This window comes from Lygodium microphyllum, chromosome 9, assembly GCF_053477565.2.
Source record: "Lygodium microphyllum isolate KBCC chromosome 9, Lygodium_microphyllum_v1.1.10, whole genome shotgun sequence".
NCBI classification, from domain to species: Eukaryota; Viridiplantae; Streptophyta; class Polypodiopsida; order Schizaeales; family Lygodiaceae; genus Lygodium; species Lygodium microphyllum.
The window spans coordinates 125,995,682-126,013,935 of record NC_141143.1 but is presented as its reverse complement, the minus strand read 5'-3'; the positions used below and the strand labels follow the sequence as shown (position 1 = coordinate 126,013,935).

Below are 18,254 nucleotides of genomic sequence, written 5' to 3'. Positions count from 1 at the left end.
GAAATGAAGTGGTTGAGAAGCTTATACGTCATGGAATCTGAAAGAACATCCCGAAGAGAAAGAACATTCACAGAAGTCTTGCTGTCATGAACGGTCTTTTCCTTGAATTCAACAACTTGAGAAATCTGGAATGAGAATGGCTCCTGGGTAGATGACTTGCTGAACTCAGTATCATCTTTACAAGTTGAATCTTGAACTTTCGTGAGTATGTTATTCTCAGGCTCACTAGACTGTTGATAAGAGCTAGTAAATGTAGGCAAAAGAACATCCTTCACCAGAACACCACTCTCATCTTGGTTTGATACTCTAAGAAAGCTCTCTTCATGTGTATGGTTACCTCCATCTGCTATTCCTTCTTCCACCACCTTCTGTGGGGAGGTAAACTCCACATGCCTTAACCACCTATCAGCTGCTAAAGAAGGCGAGGAGATGAGAGCTGATGACTGTTGTATGCCATGTACAAGAAGTGCAGTATCATGGCCTTCATTGACACGAAGGTAGGATATCATTGGGGTCTTCAAATCTTCTTGTGAATGTGTACTTATAACACCACTTGCTCTGTCACTGCCAATATGATCCATTTGAGCACGAAGTGAGGCGCAGGTTGGTGCTATAACATGATTGTTACAATCATTGGCTGTGCACAGAAACTCTTCAGTGTGACTGATTGGGTCAAAACTTGCACATTGTGAATCCGCAGCCTTGTCAAAGACCGAATCATTCCGTATGGAATCATCCTGGCAGTCTGCCTCCTCAGTAATCTTTGCAAGACAGCTGTGCTCCTTTGGAACTTCCTGCATGTGGGTATCATGACAAGTGGGTTCTCCCATCACCGCCTCACTTGAGCACTGATGTGCCTCCAAAAGCAGCTTCCCATTCTTGTCTTTGGCACAAATCAAATGTTCCTGTTTCAGATCACAATCCCGATTTTCTTGAGACTCTTCCTGAGGAGGGGCTTCAACAGAAGGAAGCTCTTGTGGGCTGCTGGGTTGTACCACAAGCACTTCTTGAGTGTCCATACTAAAAATTGAAGCTTAGGAGGCTACTTAATTCATAGCTTCAAAAACTCACCTCCATCTTCATCAAAATGCCACTTAAATCAGAGCTTCAAAAACTCATCTTCATCGTCATCATAAGGCAACTTAAATCAGAGCTTCAAGAACTCACCTTCATCATCACCATAAAACGACTTAAATCAAAGCTTCTTAAATCAGCACTTCACAAATGCACCGTCATCGTCATCATAAGGCCAATTAAATCAGGGCTTCAAAAACACGCCTTTATCATCATCATAAAGCCACTTAAATCAGAGCTTCTTAAATCAGCACTTCACAAATGCACCTTCATCATCATCATAAGGCCACTTAAATCAGGGCTTCAAAAACACGCCTTCATCATCATCATGAAGCCACTTAAATCAGAGCTTTAAGAACTCACCTTCATCCTCATCATAATCATCATCATCAGGCCACTTAAATGAGGGATTCAAGAACTCACCTTCATCATCGTCATGAGGCCACTTAAATCAGGGCTTCAAGAACTCACCTTCTTCATCATGATGAGGCCACTTAAGTCAGAGCTTCAAGAACTCACCTTCATCATCCTCATGAGGCCACTTAAATCAGAGCTTCAAAAACGCACCTTCATCATGGTGATGCATGGACAGCCTTCTATACTGCAGGGAAAAGGACGCCACTTAAATCAGAGCTTCAAAGATTCCCCTTCATGGCCGCCATGCATGGAGAGCCTTCGGTACTGGGGCTTCCCTGAAGCATTTCTGCAGTTGCGCCTGAGAAGGCCCAACTGTACCTTAGCTTTGAGAAAGGAAACAAGGACGATTAACAGGCGCATCGGGAATTAACTGAAGCCCTGATGATGTGAGAGCTGCAGCGGGTGGCCCAACTGTGTATAGCAGTGACTTTCTTCATTTGTCAAACTAGAAGCATTGGTCGTTTCCAACCGTCTTTCCCATTTTGTCCTTCCTTTGTGCCGCATTTACATATAGCTCATAACTCGCCTAAGGCCCTCTCTTAATTGCAAAATGACTCATTTACATAGGGCCTTTCCCAAATCAGCTCATGACTCACCTAAGGCCTTCTCTTGATTGGCAAATCACTCAGCGTAAGTCTTTGGAGCTTGTCCCACGCATGTCCATTTTCTCGCACAAGCGTAGAATCAAGTGGAGCCCACTCCAACAATGTGCAAAAACTAAGAGAGAAAGAGATAAACGAGACAAGTGGAGGAGAGAGAAATTGGTTGTGGTCTTAGATAAAAGATTGTGTGACCCATTCTTGATTGCCACATCACATTAACTCGCTTTCACATGTAGCAAACTGTGCCTTGTTTCTCTAATTATTCCTCTTTGGGTGTAGTTACAAGATGTAATGAATTGTTTCTAGATTCATGGCTAATTAGCTAACTTTGCCCATGCGAAGCCCCTCTAATTTGGAGGGTATTTCATAAGCCTCACCAAATACCTATTTTTACAATGTCAAAGTCAAAGAATAAGATACACATAGGTAATTTGGAGGGTACTTCATAAACCTCACCAAGTACCTACCACAAAGCATAAGAGACACACAAGTAGTCAATAATTTTGGCAACTTTTGCAAGTCGATTGACATGCATGAGAAGAAATCATCAATCAAGATTGATTGCTATCTATGTGCGAATTTCCACTCATCGCCTCCAAGAGATTCAGAGCATTTTCATATTGCAAACAATGCACTATGGCGAGACAAGTATACAAGAACCCCATTAATGTCCATTAACATAGAAAGGACTACATACTTGAAAACCATAATGGACAAAAAAGTTAGAAGGGTTCACACTCTTTGATTTGAGCTATCCCTTTGCACTCTAAGCCCTTTGGAAGTACCCATAATTTAGCTTTCCAAAAATTCCAAAGCCCTCACTAGCACTCGATGTGATAGTATGATTGTAGCACTTGCAAAATGAAGTTGCCCCTATAAGAGCTAGGTGGGAAGGAGTCTCTAGTTTTAGTGGGGATTGAAGCACTTTGTTCATTTTAATCGATTGTCTCAAGTCACACAACCTTTCAACTAATGATCTTCTGGGTCGTTTTCTTCTTTTTAACAAATTAAAGATGGTATTATCTTGGCTCTTCTACTCCTCATCGTGGGATGAACCAAATAGCCATATATCCACAAAAGCTCTCTCTCTCTCTCTCTCTCTCTCTCTCTCTCTCTCTCTCTCTCTCTCTCTCTCTCTCTCTCTCTCTCTCTCTCTCTCTCTCTCTCTCTCTCTCTCTCTCTCTCATATATCCACCAAAGCTCAATCCTAAAGGTATATTGGAATTTTCTACATGAGCACACATCCACCAAACACAATCTCAATGACTGTGCTTAAGAAGATGTCTTGCCCTAACCATGTTATTTCCTATATGTTGATGGGGAGCTTAGTGCAAATCTAAATATTTAAGCCCATTTGGATTCAAATCATCTAACGTAACATTACCACTTTGGTGGAATGTACACATATACTGAAAACTAAGAAGAAATTCCAATAATGATACCTTCTCAACCCAAAGAAAAACCTTATGAAAAATGGTATGAATTGTGCTTAGTTTAAAATGAGAGTGTGATTATGCTCACAATGTTTAAAAGGCTATGTTTTACAAGTCCAAAAGTATTGGGGATGAGAGGAGAGAGAGAGAATGGGTGTAGCTTAGATTATATCAAAAGGGAATTGATTATAATTATGGGCTAAAAGATCCTCCCTCTGTTGGTTAGCAATTTGTAATCATGCAGGAGCTTTCAATTGCCTCTAATTTAATACCATAGACTCAATCATGGAATGCGAAGACACCTCAGGACATGCATCCACTTTGGAAAGATAGGCCTAAAAAGTTTCATCCATCTGCAACTCCAAGTGTCTAACATAAAGAACAACTTGCAAGATGACATCCCCCACATATCAAGACATATTCTCATCATCAGGAATCAAGAGATCACCTCTAAAGTACATATAAATGTCAACAAGGTGTCTGGTATGGCTGAATCAACAAAAACCATTCTTACAACTTCTGCTAAAAGTTTTGAAGACCAAGCACCACTCCATCCATCCTCTCGAGGATGTAAATCCATAGTGGACAGCTTCATGTAGAAGGCCAGCTTTTGTTGCTGAAAGTACACAAAGAAGAAATCATCTGGCGGGATGTATTCCAAAAACTACTCAAAAAAAGACCACAAAAGATCCATTCTAGACTAAAGTCTCTCCACTTTAACTTTGAACAAAGGACACAAAGTTGCTTGATGTTGAAGGGCAACCAAGTCTAAGCTAATTGATAAAGATGGTGCTGATGGTACATTAGGACTTGGAGGAATGGAGCATAGATGAGCCAACAGTTCGTTTAACTCCTCAATCTTGGTATTCTGGTGCACAATAGTACAATTGGTTGATTGTAACTCCACTATTTGGGTAGCAATCAAAGCTTTAAGCTCTTGGGTCTCTTGGAAAACATGGTCCTTGTCCTCATTGGCAGTAGCTACTTGAGCTTTGCTTCACTCAATTGAGCTTGCAAAGAGGAGATTTTTGCTTTTTGGACTTCTATCAACTTAGTCTGTGACTCCATTTGGCCTAAAAAGATCGAAAAAAGTTTCCTTAGCTGAGGCAAGCTTAGTGTTAACCTTATGCAACTCCTCCCTCAAGTGTTGCATCATGAAAAGAAGAGTAGAGCTATTGCACAAAGAAGAAATGATCTAGCGTGATGTATTCTAGAAACTGCTCAAATTAAGACCACAAAAGATCCATTCTAGACTAAAGTCTCTCCACTTTAGCTTAGAACAAAGGACACAAAGTTGCTTAACGTTGAAGAGCAGCCAAGTCTAAGCTAGCTAATAAAGATGGTATTGATCGTACATTAGGACTTGGAGGAATGGAGCATAGCTGAGCCAACAATTCATTTAACTCCTCAATCTTGGTATTCTAGTGTACAACAATATAATTGGTTGATTGGAACTGCACTATTTAGGTATTAATTAAAGCTTTAAGCTATTGGGTCTCTTGAAAAACATGGCCCTTATCCTCATTGGCAGTAGCTACTTGAGCTTTTGCTTCAGTCAACTGAGCTTGCAAAGAGGAAACTTCCACTTTCTGGACTTCTATCAACTTAGTTTGTGACTCCATATGCTTAAAAAGATCGAAAAGGGTTTCCTTAGCTGATACAAACTCAATATTAATCTTATACAACTCCTCCTTCAAGTGTTGCATCTCCTTGTGAAAAGAAGAATAGAGCTACTGAGCACAAGCTGTTAACTGATATCTCTATAGAACTTTGAATATCCTTACAGAGGAAAGGAATAGCATCTCTTGAAACTAGGCGATACAGAGAAGGAATTGGCATGTCCAAACTACCATCTCTGTGTGCCCTGAGTAAATTTGGAGCTATGAGGCATGGAGGAAGGGTACTACTTGATGTAGCAAGGATCGACACCAAAGGAATGAAAGCAAGAATTGTTTCTCTTGGATGCTTTAAGCGCTTCCTTTGAACAACCACAAGAGGAGGGGATTCATGATTTTCAAGGATTGGTGTAGAATCCTCAATAGAAGGAGGGGGAACTACTAGAGGGTTTTCATGAGGTGGTGGAATTTCTTTGGCAAGGGTAGAGTATGTCAAAAAATCATATAAGTAAGAGCCATATGTGACATTAGTCACATTACCCCTAGTAACCCTAATAAAATGTTGATCCATTTTGGCCAGGAGATAGGAACTCCAATCAATGGTTATGCCCTTGAGTACCATTTTGGAAGCAACGAATAATTCCTTGGACGTATAATTGGACAGAGTCTTGGCAAGCATAAACTTGTCTTGAAGGAACTGACATAGCTATTTCCAAAAAGGATCAGATATCATGGAGACACAAACCCTAGATATAGTGATGACTTGTTTGGCATCCAGTAATTATTTGGTTTGTCTCTGTAAGAGCTTCAGAATATTAGAATTGGAAAAGAACTAGCATGTTGTTGGGAAAGATTCCCCATGATAAGGAAGAGAGAGCCTTTCCCAATCCTCCAGGGGCCATCGGAACAATGTTACCTTAAACATAGCTAGACTGCTTGCTATAAGAGGTTAAAAATTCATAACACGAGGTAGGATTATCAAGAATAAGTGGTAATGAGAGAGGCACAAACTGGGAGAGTCATGCCTTAGTAATAAGGTCTAATGTCGTTAGCAAGCTTGAGGATACACTCGACTGACCAACGGAACATACTAGACTGGAGGAGGAGTTCATGGTGCCATTTAGATAAAAAACCAAAACGCACACCACAAATAGACACAAGGGAGGCTTGCAAAATAAATAAATAAATAACAATAAGATATTGACATAGGATCAATTTGTCTACAATACAGAAGACCACCCCAAGCAAACCACATCCTAGAAAAAATTTAGTATGACCTACCCATACATGCGACTGATGGCTTTGTGAAATGCAACAAACAAGCACCCTGACCCCTGTGTTAAGTAAGAAAATAAAAATAAATATACATATTGTATCCCAAATCACATCGATGTGACCATCAAAGCATAAGGAATACCATAGATTACACCATTCTTAACACAACGGAACCAGTACGATACTGAAACCTATCAACATGGAGTGAGTAATCAACTATCTCCCTCATCCTACGTACCATGTTCATTGATTAGATGAGAGATGTGCAATGTGAATGGTGGGTTGATTTTATTTTATTTAAATTGGTGTGTATTTTGATTGCGAATGTGTGTGGAAAAAGTGATCAACGAATTTCTTTTAACCATAAAATGTGGTTGGGGTGCAGTAAAAAGAAAATAAAATTTTAAGTACATATAGGTTAAGTGAATGCGCCCTAATCTCAATGGGCAAACGAAAATCGATGGATGAAGAGAAAACTAGTCTTGAAGCATTCCAAAGGATAATCACACGAAGCTAAAAATTTACAGCATGAGAAAAAAAATACCAAAGAGACCACATGCATTTTTTAATGTTTTTAAATTTTATTTTAGATTTTTAGAGATATTTTATTTATTTAGAATGAGTTTTCAACTTTTATGGCTATGCAAACAACAATCAAATAGTTGAAAATGAATCATGGAAATTTTTGGGATGTTTTAAAAAATTTTAGGAAAATTTTGAGCTATTTTTTTGAACTTTTAGAGATTTTTAATGAAAATCTTAGGTATTGATTAGATTTTTAAATTTTTTCTATATGTATTTTTTAGTTGAGATGTGTGAGCAAAAAGGTTAGTGAATTTTTAAAATTTCCAAGAATTTTTTGATTTTTTAAAAAAAATATTTGAATTTTTATGTATTTTTAAAATATTTTTTAGTGTTTTTTATATTTTTAACAATTTAAAATTGCACAAAATATGTATACCGATATTTGCAACATTGCGTCTGAACAATAGTAATACCTCGGCACGGCTAAGGCCCCACATGCGTCCTCATGTGTGAATGGCAGGTAAAGGAATACAACCACATCCATGAAAAACCCCACACGTGCGAATAAGAACGAACAAAAATGGGGGCACGAAGACCTGAAGCCAAATGCCACAAGGGCGTACTGAGTGGCGGTTGGGAGGTGGAATGGTGGTGACATTGTGGTTACAAGGGGGTTTGGGAGACCATTCCTATTGGCATGATAGAGGGCAGGAGAAAACAATTGGGTGTTTTGTGTGTAATGGGGGGGGGAGGGGGGACATGAAAAATTCATGTTGGCAAGTAGGGGAAATGAGCTGGGGGGGAATGAGAGGATGGCAAGAAAGAAGCGAGAGGTGGCACACTGAGAGGTGAAACCAGGGGAGGCATGTGAGGCACCGGGCAAGGCAAGAGGCACCATGGCAAGGCGGGAGAGCGATGGCGAGGGAATGGGGGTGAGGGGCATCTCGGTTGGGGAAAGTCACCGAGGGAGGAGGGAGAGGAGGTGTTAGGTGGTGCCTCGGTGGAGGAAGCTGCTGGTGGAGGAGGGAGAGGAGGAAGGGGTGGAGAAGGGAGTGTGGAAGTCAGGGTGGAGGGTAAGAGGGAGGGAGGAGAAGACAGAGAGAGAGTAAGAAGAAGAGAGAGAAAAAAAAGAGGAAGAAAGGAAGGGGGTAATGGCCAAGAGGTAGGGGGTATGAAAATTGTTGGTTTTTAAAATTTATTTTTCTTTTTTTTAAATTTTAATTAAGTTAATGTGTTTTTTTGGGTTTTGGGTTGGGTTTTGAAAAAAAAGAAATTAAGGCATCCCCATCTTGCACACAAACCCAAGGGCAAGGGTAAAAAAAATTTCTACGACGGGTATGATCAGGATGGGAGGAGGATGAGCGGGTTGGCCACTTGACGGAGGTCCCAATAACACATGACTCTAGGTGAAAACAAGGTGTTCACGTGGACACATAGATGCAAGGCCATGGATTGACATGCGACGAAATGGAAAAAGGGGTAGGGTGACAAGAGGAACAATATGGACAACTCGAATGAGATGCCCGACAAGAGAAATAGGCATTCACATGGAAAAAATGAAAAAAAATGCACCCAAAAAAACGAAATCAGAAACTAATAACAAAAAATCCATTGGATGGAATGAAATACAATGAAATGAAAAAATGTCAAGGTAGATAAGAGAGATACGGCCATCAAATCAAAACATGGATCTGATGAGAAACAAGGCATTCACGCGGAAAAAATGATAAAAATGCATACAAAAAACATAATAAAATTTAATTCGAGACAATCCATCTCCCAAAACAATAGGCAATGAAAAGAAAAAATGTCAAGGGAATGGTGTTCGATAGGGATGTTAGGTCAGAATGTGGTTTTGGGGTAAGAAAAGCGTGTCCACATGGAAAAGGTTCAAAAATGCGTAAGAAAATACAATAAAAAATTAATAACAGTAAATCCATGGGATGGAATGAAGGGTAAGGAAAAAAAATTGGATGGGACTAGCAACTCAAGGCTATCCAAGCAAGATGCCATTTTGATGAGAAAAGAGCGTGTTCACATGAAAAGTTAGCAAAAATCACATAAGAAAATACCCGCAAATACATAAAAATGAATAACAACCAATCTGTGGCATCCAACAGACATGCTATAAAAAAGAAATTTGTCCAGGATAAGGGGAAGATCATGGCTATCATGCCAAAATGAAGTTTCGAGGCGAGAAAGATGCATTTGCATGGAAACACATCCAAGTTGCATAAAATTCTTTAAAAATTAATAACTAAGGAACTGTTGCTCGAAATAGAGGGCAGTAAAAATGAAAAGTGTGAATTCAAAGGGATCCACAAGGCTATAAGATTGAATTTCAATTTCAATAAATGGAGGATATGTTCACATGGAAGATCAACAAATTTGAAAAACAGCTAAAGCACCAGGGAAGACCCCAAAAACGGGGTAGAAAAGGACGGTTGGGTGAGGAAGGGACCTCAACAAGGCATAAATAAAACATGATATCATTGAAAGATTAAATAGCAGTGTGTTCATTAATATATGCAAACAAGACGCATAGGGATGCGCCCGTATACTTAAGACCTTAATGGATTGGTTTGATTAATCATCAAGGGCCTAACACTTGACCATAACCTAAACCCTTGCATCCCCACACTTAAGATATGATGCATACATAAATAAATGCAAGAGGTAGGATTAGAAACACTTGGCCCATTGAGTTGGTCACGATGTGGACCATTGTCAATGCACAATGAGTTGAAGTCATTTGCAGGAGGTACCATAGCTTACCACCATACACATCCAGCATTGCAGGGACCATGAAGTGGCACCTAGGGAGGTAGCGATGTTGATGAAGATCCGTTAAGTATTAGCGACAAGGACTATCACACTTAGCTCAGTAGGCGCTCATGTGAGAATGATAGATTAGTTGCTTACCCCACAGCTCTCATCACCCAAAGGGTGAGGAAGGAAAATCCATATCGTGCACCCGATTGAGAAATCGACAAGGAAAATGATACAGAGGGAGTATGCCAATGTGCATGCATTAGTGTGTCCAAATCCATCTAGCATAGGTGCGAGAAGGTAGGCCAGGTAGTCTTGTAGAGCAGTGCATAGAACAAAGTGATGTGTTTGGTGGTGATGGCAGAGGTCTGTCCCATGTGTGCATAGGAAAACAAAAATGTATATCGCGTCAGTGTCATAACATCCCTCAAATCTCACCTCTCAGAGAGTTGATAAAAGGAAAATTCAGTTGTGCTTAGCCCACCTTCTATTTCACGCTTTGATAATCAATATAGGAGGGCAATCCATACTCACAACTCCATCCGATTATTAGGATGAAATCTCACATCACTCAAAGGGTTTGTCGATATGAAGAGCAGCTTTATCTTGTTGATGATGCCAAATAAGATCAGAAACTTGAATTGCCTGTAGAAGAGGTCGTCTAGTATGGGGGTTGGACACACTGATAGAAAAGCAAGACATAGCACACCAAGGGAGATGGCTTTAGGACTGCATCTTTGGGAATTTCTATTGAGGAGTTAGCTAGTCTGGACTACGAGGTGTTGTCACCTTTTCCACGGCCAGCTTCTCGTCCAAGGGTATTTGCCACCTTTTCTTGGAACGAGGCATGTTATGACATGGAATTTCTTCCTTTTCTCCCATAACAATTTGTATTTATTTTTTCAACTTATTCTTGTATTTTATTTTTTTCTATTTTTCTTTTGTTTTCTTTACTCTACTCCCGAGGGCGTTTGCACCTTTGCTTGAAGAGTGGATCGGCATGATAAGGACTCAAGTCCTTTTCTCTCATGACCAATTTTTTTTCATTTACTGTGATTAGCCACTCACAAAGAGGATAGCTCTAACTCAATAGGAAAGACAGCTTCTGTGCTGTACACCAAGTGGAAAGGTGTCTATCCTGAAGCAGCGTTATAGAAAGTTAGTATGCCTAGAGGGCCTTTGTAAGTCGATCGTCCTAATCACAGCAATGTGCAACAATTGTCCTTGTCAAGATCGAGCAAAGGATGCAATGTAACTTCAACTTGGCCATTGGGTCTAGGGTAGTAAGATGTGGACTTGCGATGTTGGCGAATCTTATAAAACTCCGTTAGCTCTTCCATAATCTTGTTTAGGAAATGAGTGCCTCTATCACTGACCAGCTCTACGGGACTACCAAAATGAGTGATGATATTTTGTGCACAAAAAGGCCTATGCTATTGCCATCATCTCATTTGAGAGATTTGGCTTCACACCACTTCATCACATAGTGCGTACATGCCAAGAGAGGTACCGATTCTGCTTTCGTCTGGTTGGAGGATCGATGGGGCCCATGAAATTGATGCCCTACTTCTTGAACAATTTTAGGGTAGTAGATAGGTTGATCTAGCTTGGAGGAGTTACATAAGATTGCACCTAACCCTTCTATAGATGCATCAATATGCACATGTAATTCCTTCGTCCAATCAAGAGGTTGAAAGATAGATACTTCAATTAGACACTGCTTCAGGGTAATGAAAGCTTCTTCACAATCAACACTCCAAGTAAACTATGTATCTTTGCTCAGGAGCTTATACAAGGAGATTGCCTTTGTTGCAAAGTGTGTAATAAACCGCCTATAATAGTCTACATGGCTAAGAAATCCCCTCAAACTATTTGAGGTTGGTTGACGCGGTTAAAGTGGCAATTTTCTCAATCCTTGTGGGGTCTATTGCTATCCCTTGTGGAGAGACAATGTGGCCCAGAATGACACTTGAAAAGACTCCAAATACACATTTATCAGGATTAAGGGAGATCCCATATTCTCGGCATCGATCAAAGCACTACTCCAGGTGTCCCCAATGCTCACAGATTAGGTTATAAACATAGAAGTCATCCATGTATACCTCAATGAATTCATATATGTGATTTTGGAATGTGGCCATCATTGCTCTTTGAAAGGTAGCAGGGACATTACAGGAGCCTAAATGACATCACTCTATAAGTATAGGTCCCCCATTCTGTTGTGAAGGTTGCTTTGGATTGGTCTTCTTCTGCTATCTAGACTTAGTTGTACCCAGTGAATCATGTTCAGCCACATTGTGTCTAATAGTTAGTATGTGAAAGGAATAGGAAAATGATCCTTCTTTGTCTTGGAATTCAGCTTGAGGAAGTCCACATATATTTGCAGCTTCCCATTCTTCTTGGGTACTACCATGATGGGCGAAACCCATTCACTATTGGCCACGGAATAGATAAACTTAGCTCCAAGGAGCTTCAACTCCTCCACTTTCACAGGGCAGAGTAATTTTGATTCATGTGCCTTTGTCTTTGCCTCATTGGTTTAGCATTAGGCTCGAGGTCGTTGTGATGTTGATACATTGTGAGATCAATCCCCTTTAGATCTTTATATACCTATGCAAACACATCCAAGTTCTCCTTTAGTAGGTCATGCAGGATTGGCAATGCCTCTTCTAGAAGACTCATATCCACATTCAAATGATGTTCAATACCATCTATATCCATAAAAGTTAATTGCTTTTCACCTTCCACTTCAAGGATGAAGGTTCCATGGACTGCTTCTGGGTATAAATCTGACTCCTTCAAGGGAGTGCCCTCCTTATCTGATACTTCACTACTAGAAGTGACTTTTTCTTTCCATGAGGACTCGGCTGACTCTTTGGGATCCTAAAATGGTATCACTGCTACTTCACGTTTTATGGGAGAGTTAATTATTTATTGAGTTAAAGACTCATCTTTTGAGGATGCCTCCAAGAACATCACATAACAGGAACGATCTAAGATATGTTGGGGTTGCAAGATTGGTGTTTGTTGGTAAGGGTTACCATCATTCTTGTGTACTACCACAATGGGTGAAACCCATTCACTATTGGCCAAGCAATAGACAAACTCAGCTTCAAGGAGCTTCGACAACTCCGCTTTCACCAGGGTGGAGTAATTTGGATTCATGCACCTTTGTCTTTGCCTCATAGGTTTAGCATTAGGCTTGAGGTCGATGTGATGTTGACACACCATGGGATCAATCCCCTTCAGATCTTTATCTGACCATGCAAACACATCCGAGTTCTCCTTTAGTAGGTCATGCAAGATTGATAGGTGAAACTAAGTGGAGGTCCGAACCGACTGATCCTCTTTCGGAAGACCGGTACCCACTTTCAAATGACGTTTAGTACCATCTGTATCCATAAATTTTAATTGCTTTTCACCTTCCACTTCATGATGAGAGTTGTCTTCACATATGGGAGAATGCCCGAAGGCTTAATTCTGCTTTAGTCTGCTAGTCTCATAAGCCATTGTGTAGGCTGCATGCCTTGTAGACCTATATCCTTCATTGTCATATCCATCATTATATTCAGTAATGAGTCTCTATCAATCAATGCATCTGCAATAAAATATCTCTCAATCTAAATGCTAATCTCTAGGGTACCAGGATCCAAGAAGGTGTTAGCCACATCTACTTCTTTCATAGGCTTAGGGGCTTTATTGGACTTAGTGGCTATTGTGGGGGTAATCCTTAAGCCATATATTCTTGTCAATATGCTTTTAAATTTCTTTCGGTAGCTAGAGGACAACATCAACAAAACTATCACAATATTAGGTTTGGTTTGAAGGTATCTAGGTCTTTGACCAGTCATACTCTTTTATGGAATCCACGGGCATCTCCAACCGGTTAGGGAATGGGCAACATCAACTTTCATCTTTCCTCTTTCTTCTAGCAGTGGAAACATCTGTACTTCTTCTATTGTGCCGAGGGTACTTTTGCATCCTCTATCTCTTGGACCTTTGGTCTTGCTTTTGTAACCGTCTCTATATCCTTTTGTGGCATTGGACTACTCTATATTGCACTATTCTATTCTGTACTATTCTGTTTCTCTTTTGAAAGATTGAACTTCAGAGTTTTGGCAAAGGGAACATTATCTTTTGGAAATGTGGGTTCTCTTTTCTTATTACACATTATTGAAGTAACTTCTAATTCCACCAAGTTGGAGGCACGTTCTTAGGTCTTTTTTTGGTTATCAATGGTGTTGGTTTTGATAGGAGCTAGATTGGGACCATTTGTTGCAGTGTGGCCATCTCCTTTGCATTGACTGCATAACGACTTGTAATCCATGGACCTTCTAGATTTTGGACAATTTGGTGAGATATATCCCTTTTCTCCACATCTCCAACACTCTACTTCTAATCTTTGACCACCGCTAGGTTGTCCTCCTTCTTTGTAACCTTGAGAGGGAAACCTCATTGTGCCAAATTAGGACCGAACTCTCTAGGCTGTGGTCTGATATCTTGGGTTGTCATATTGGATTCCAACAACTTGAATCTTGCTTCTTCATCTTTCTTCCTTTTTTCATGCATCTCCTTTAGAGAGCAGATATTCTCTGTATGGTTCTTCCTTAAATAGTACAAACATAAGGCTCCAAGGATAGTTGGTTATCTGGTACACTCAATGATTAAATGTCCCACTTGATGGCACTTTCCACACCATGTATTTGATTGCATCACATCTCTTCCACCTCCTGCAGTACTAGATATGTTGGCGGTATTCACCTTCAATATTTGCAATTATTCTGTAATCACATCCATCAACTCTTTCTTGATGCTTGTAACTGAATTGGACAAATAGTCCTTTAAATTTTATCCTCCTGAAGTACTTGCAATAGGATTTTGTGAAGTCTCTATAATCACTGCATAGACCGGTTGGGTTGGTCCACTTCATTTTGATTCTGATTTAGAGCTCTTGTTGACACTGGTGGTTGTTGGTTTCAGTTGGTAGGATTCAACTGTTGTTGTTGAGTTACAATTGGGAAAATTGTTTGAGGCCATTGTTGTTGAGGTTGAACCATCATTTGAGATACTGCTATCTACAGTAAGATACTATGGATTTGGTGCACCATACTGCGGTACTATTTGCATCGGAGAGTAGGGGTGGGAATAGTCCTCGGGACTGTATTTGGTGAATATACCGTTCCTAGCATGGGAGGAGGTAAGACTCCTCTTCCTAAGGTCATTGGCAGCCTTGCTTCAACTTCATCATACAGTCTTGCATCTTCCACTACATCCTGCAGGTTAACTGGTCTTCTCAGCTCCATAAACTTACAAACTCTGGTTGTAGGCCTATAAAAAAAACTCATTTTTGGATGCCTTAATCCAAGTGATGGTTGGTCTATCTCTTCAATATGGATTCCATTCTAGCGACATATGCTTCCACCCATTTACTAGAGGATTGTTGACTTTAGTTCATGAACTCCTCTCTCATCCACTCTTCAAAACCTTAATGCCTGAATTTAGTGAGGAATGCCACCTTCATGTCATCCCATGTGCCAAAAGTTCTTGGTCCTTGTCTCTTCTCCACTGAAATGCTGTGCTTTGAAAGTGACAAGGAATATATTCAACCAATGCTCGAGGATTCTAGCATTTTTAGCTATACATGCTACCATGAACTCAGCTATGTAAAGATCAGGGTCTTCATTGTATTCTCCCTTAAAGATTGGCAACATGACTACATTTATTGGCATATCATCAATAGTTGTAGGATGGATCGGGCTAGGAAGGGGACCTTTATTCACCAGGGGGACTTCTTTAAAGAGTACCGCAAGGGTGTCAAAGGAGGCTTCTTCTCTGCTAACTTATTCTCGACTTTAATTTTTGCATTTTCTCTTTCCACATACCTCTAGTGTAGTGAGAGCTCACGCTCAACCGCCAAGATCCACGAATCGCTTATTGTTTCAAGCGTTTCAAGTGAGCTCTCATGGCTATCTCTCACCTAGCCGACGCGCCGTCAATCCTCTTGGGGTGTAGTGAGCTTACCTTGATGCCGAAATGAGTTGCCTCCTCTCTCGCACACGCCGGTAGCTCCACCATCCTAGATGCTAGCTCAAGCATCCTCAAGCCTCCTCCATCTCCAAGCTCTATCCACCATAGTCGCATGCGCGAGAAAAGAGAAGAGAGAAGAAGAGAGAAGAGGAGATGGTGAAGAGCTTCACCCTCCTGATCCCTCACTCCCACACACTCACTCACTCCCTCACACTCTCACACTCCCTCTCTCAAGAGCACACACACAAGCAAGGTGAAGAGAAGAAGAGAAGAAGAGAGGAATCTTGTTAGCCACACACCAAAGAATGAGCTTCTCATTCACTTTTCAACTTTATATACAAAACCCTAAAATCCCATGGCCACCCATCCCTTTTTACATGACTGGCCATTGTGGCAAAGTCCCTTTTTCTAATTCCATCTTCTTGCTTTGTGCCCTAAGCCTATACCCATCTATTCTTTTACAAATGGCACAGGAGAGAGTCTGGCGCTCTTTTACAAGAGTTTTTAGAGTTTTTTAAGGCGCATTTCATTTAAAATTGTGCTTTTTGCCTCAGCTTAGCTTTAGGGGTCACCTCTACGCTTTTGCTCTTTTTCCATCATTTTTTTGCTTTTTCTTATATTTTTTCGCCATCTTGAATTGAGGTTAACATTACCCCCCTTCGAGACAGGTGCCAGTCCCATGGCACTTCTAGCTGTTTGTTGGGAAACGGTAGACGATTGGCAAGTTGTTGGTCAGGTGATGGTAGGGTCACATGTGGACTGAGATGCTTTGGAAGCTTTGGCAATGATGGTTGATGGAGAAGCCAATCAAATGTCAAGTGGATGATGGGGCCTCCGAAGTTGGTGGTCTACCACATTGTGTAGTACCTGAAAGGAGAAGGTGCGGTGCTCTACCTAAGGGGAGTGTCTACCTTATTGCGTGGTGCATTGTGCTTGTGCTAGTGGAACAGGGAGCTGGGTCTAACCACAGGCAAGCTTGGGTGATGTCCCACACTTAAGGACCTCGTTCGTGCGGTAGGAAGGTGCGGTGTGTGTAGCATAGGGTGATAGGTCTAACCATTGGTGAGTGTTTCCTTCCTAGGTATGTCCTGCCCTTGATGTGCCCTAAGCGTGAAGTGGGGGGTCAAAAAGGGGCTAGGGGGCTAGGAGTGGAGCCGGCTGACTAAAGCCATCGGACACACCTAACTTGAGGATCCCTAGGTGCAGTGATCGTGTCTTGTGTGGGCCTGGTTGTGTCTTCATGTGAGTTTCTCTTTCCATGTCTTTTTCTTTTTGTGATGCGTTTTCTTGACTTTCTTTCCTCTTCTTTGGCAGCAAACTCCTCCATGCCTCATTCGATCTGATCAATCCTTTCGGTTAGCTCTTCATGTTGCATGATCAAGAGTTTATACTCCCTCTGCATTTTTACCAACTCCTGATTCTCATCTTCCAGCCGCTGCCTCCAGCTTTCCTCCCTGTCGTCCTTAGCCTTCAGCTCCTGTTTGAGATCAAAGATCTCCTTTTGTTGTATGGCTATCTGGCGGGTCTTTTCAAGCTGAAAAGCAGCTACTGACTCTTTTTTTGCAACTAACTCGGCCACAACTATCTTCCTCTCCTCTTTAGCTTTCTCTAGTTGCGAGAGAAATTCAGCAACGTATTCATCATAGTCAGCTGGTGGCATCATCGTCGTGTGGATTAGAGTGGTTGAGGCCTCCACTTTTTGGCATTTTGGATCTTGTCTAGATTCAATGTCTATGGTCAGTCTCTTCTGCCCTATGGCTGTGGTTTCAATACTCTTCCCTTGGGCTAATTCTTTATCGATGAAATATTGCATCCAGGCCACAAGGTTTGAGACATCGACCTAGTGGGGATGCTTGGGGTGAGGGTGGCTACTTCGGTGGTAGGCACCAGGAGGGTCGGGATAGAATGGATGGGGGCTTTACCCTTGCCTTTAATGACGGCTGCCGGTATGATCTCTGGCACACCTGAGTGCTTGAGCCTAGCCCCTCCTCCCTGGGTGGTAGGCTCAAAGCTCCTAGGTCATCTGCCCTATTTTGTTGCTCTATAGACTGACGTGTGGCTTCGGTCATGTCTTCCTCCTCCTTCCTTCTCAGCTCCTCCTCTTCCTCAACAGCCCTTCTCTCCCTCTCTTCTTCTACTTTCCTAGATTCTTCCTCCAATTTATCTGCTTCTTCTTTTTCTTTCTTCTTTCTCTCTTCTGCCTCTTTGAGGGATTCCCTTTTTACTCTCTCTAAGTCCTCCTTCTCCTTTTTGCGGCCTTTGTCCTGCTTCTTCTTTTGTGTCATCATCTTCTTAGGTTTCTTTGCTTGCTTTTTGCTTGACTGTTCCTTCTATTCTCCCCTTTCTTCGTTTCTTTCAGTCCTATCACTAGACAACTCTTGGTCCTGGTGAGGGGGCGATCTGTGGGGTGTTTCTCCTTCTCCTTCCTCTACATCCTGTGCCTCTTTTACTGCCTCCTGGATGAGGGCAGTCAAAACACTTCCATAGCCGATGAAAGAGGCTTTGGATGAGGCTTT

The 18,254-nt window shown here is 41.3% G+C and overlaps 2 protein-coding genes across 4 annotated transcripts in view; one reads left to right on the top strand and one right to left on the bottom strand.

Annotated features, from left to right (window-relative positions):
• Positions 1-1,949, bottom strand: part of LOC148031557 (uncharacterized) — a 67,839-nt gene extending 65,890 nt beyond the window's left edge. For all 3 annotated transcript variants that reach the window (XM_087685096.1, XM_087685094.1, XM_087685097.1), the window contains exon 1: positions 28-1,949. In XM_087685096.1, the coding sequence (XP_087541222.1) occupies positions 28-1,019 (992 nt within the window). In that variant the 5' untranslated portion in view covers positions 1,020-1,949. The remainder of the gene's footprint in view (positions 1-27) is intronic.
• Positions 1-18,254, top strand: part of LOC148031555 (proteasome assembly chaperone-like protein) — a 275,937-nt gene that overhangs the window by 100,066 nt on the left and 157,617 nt on the right. The window lies entirely within an intron of this gene.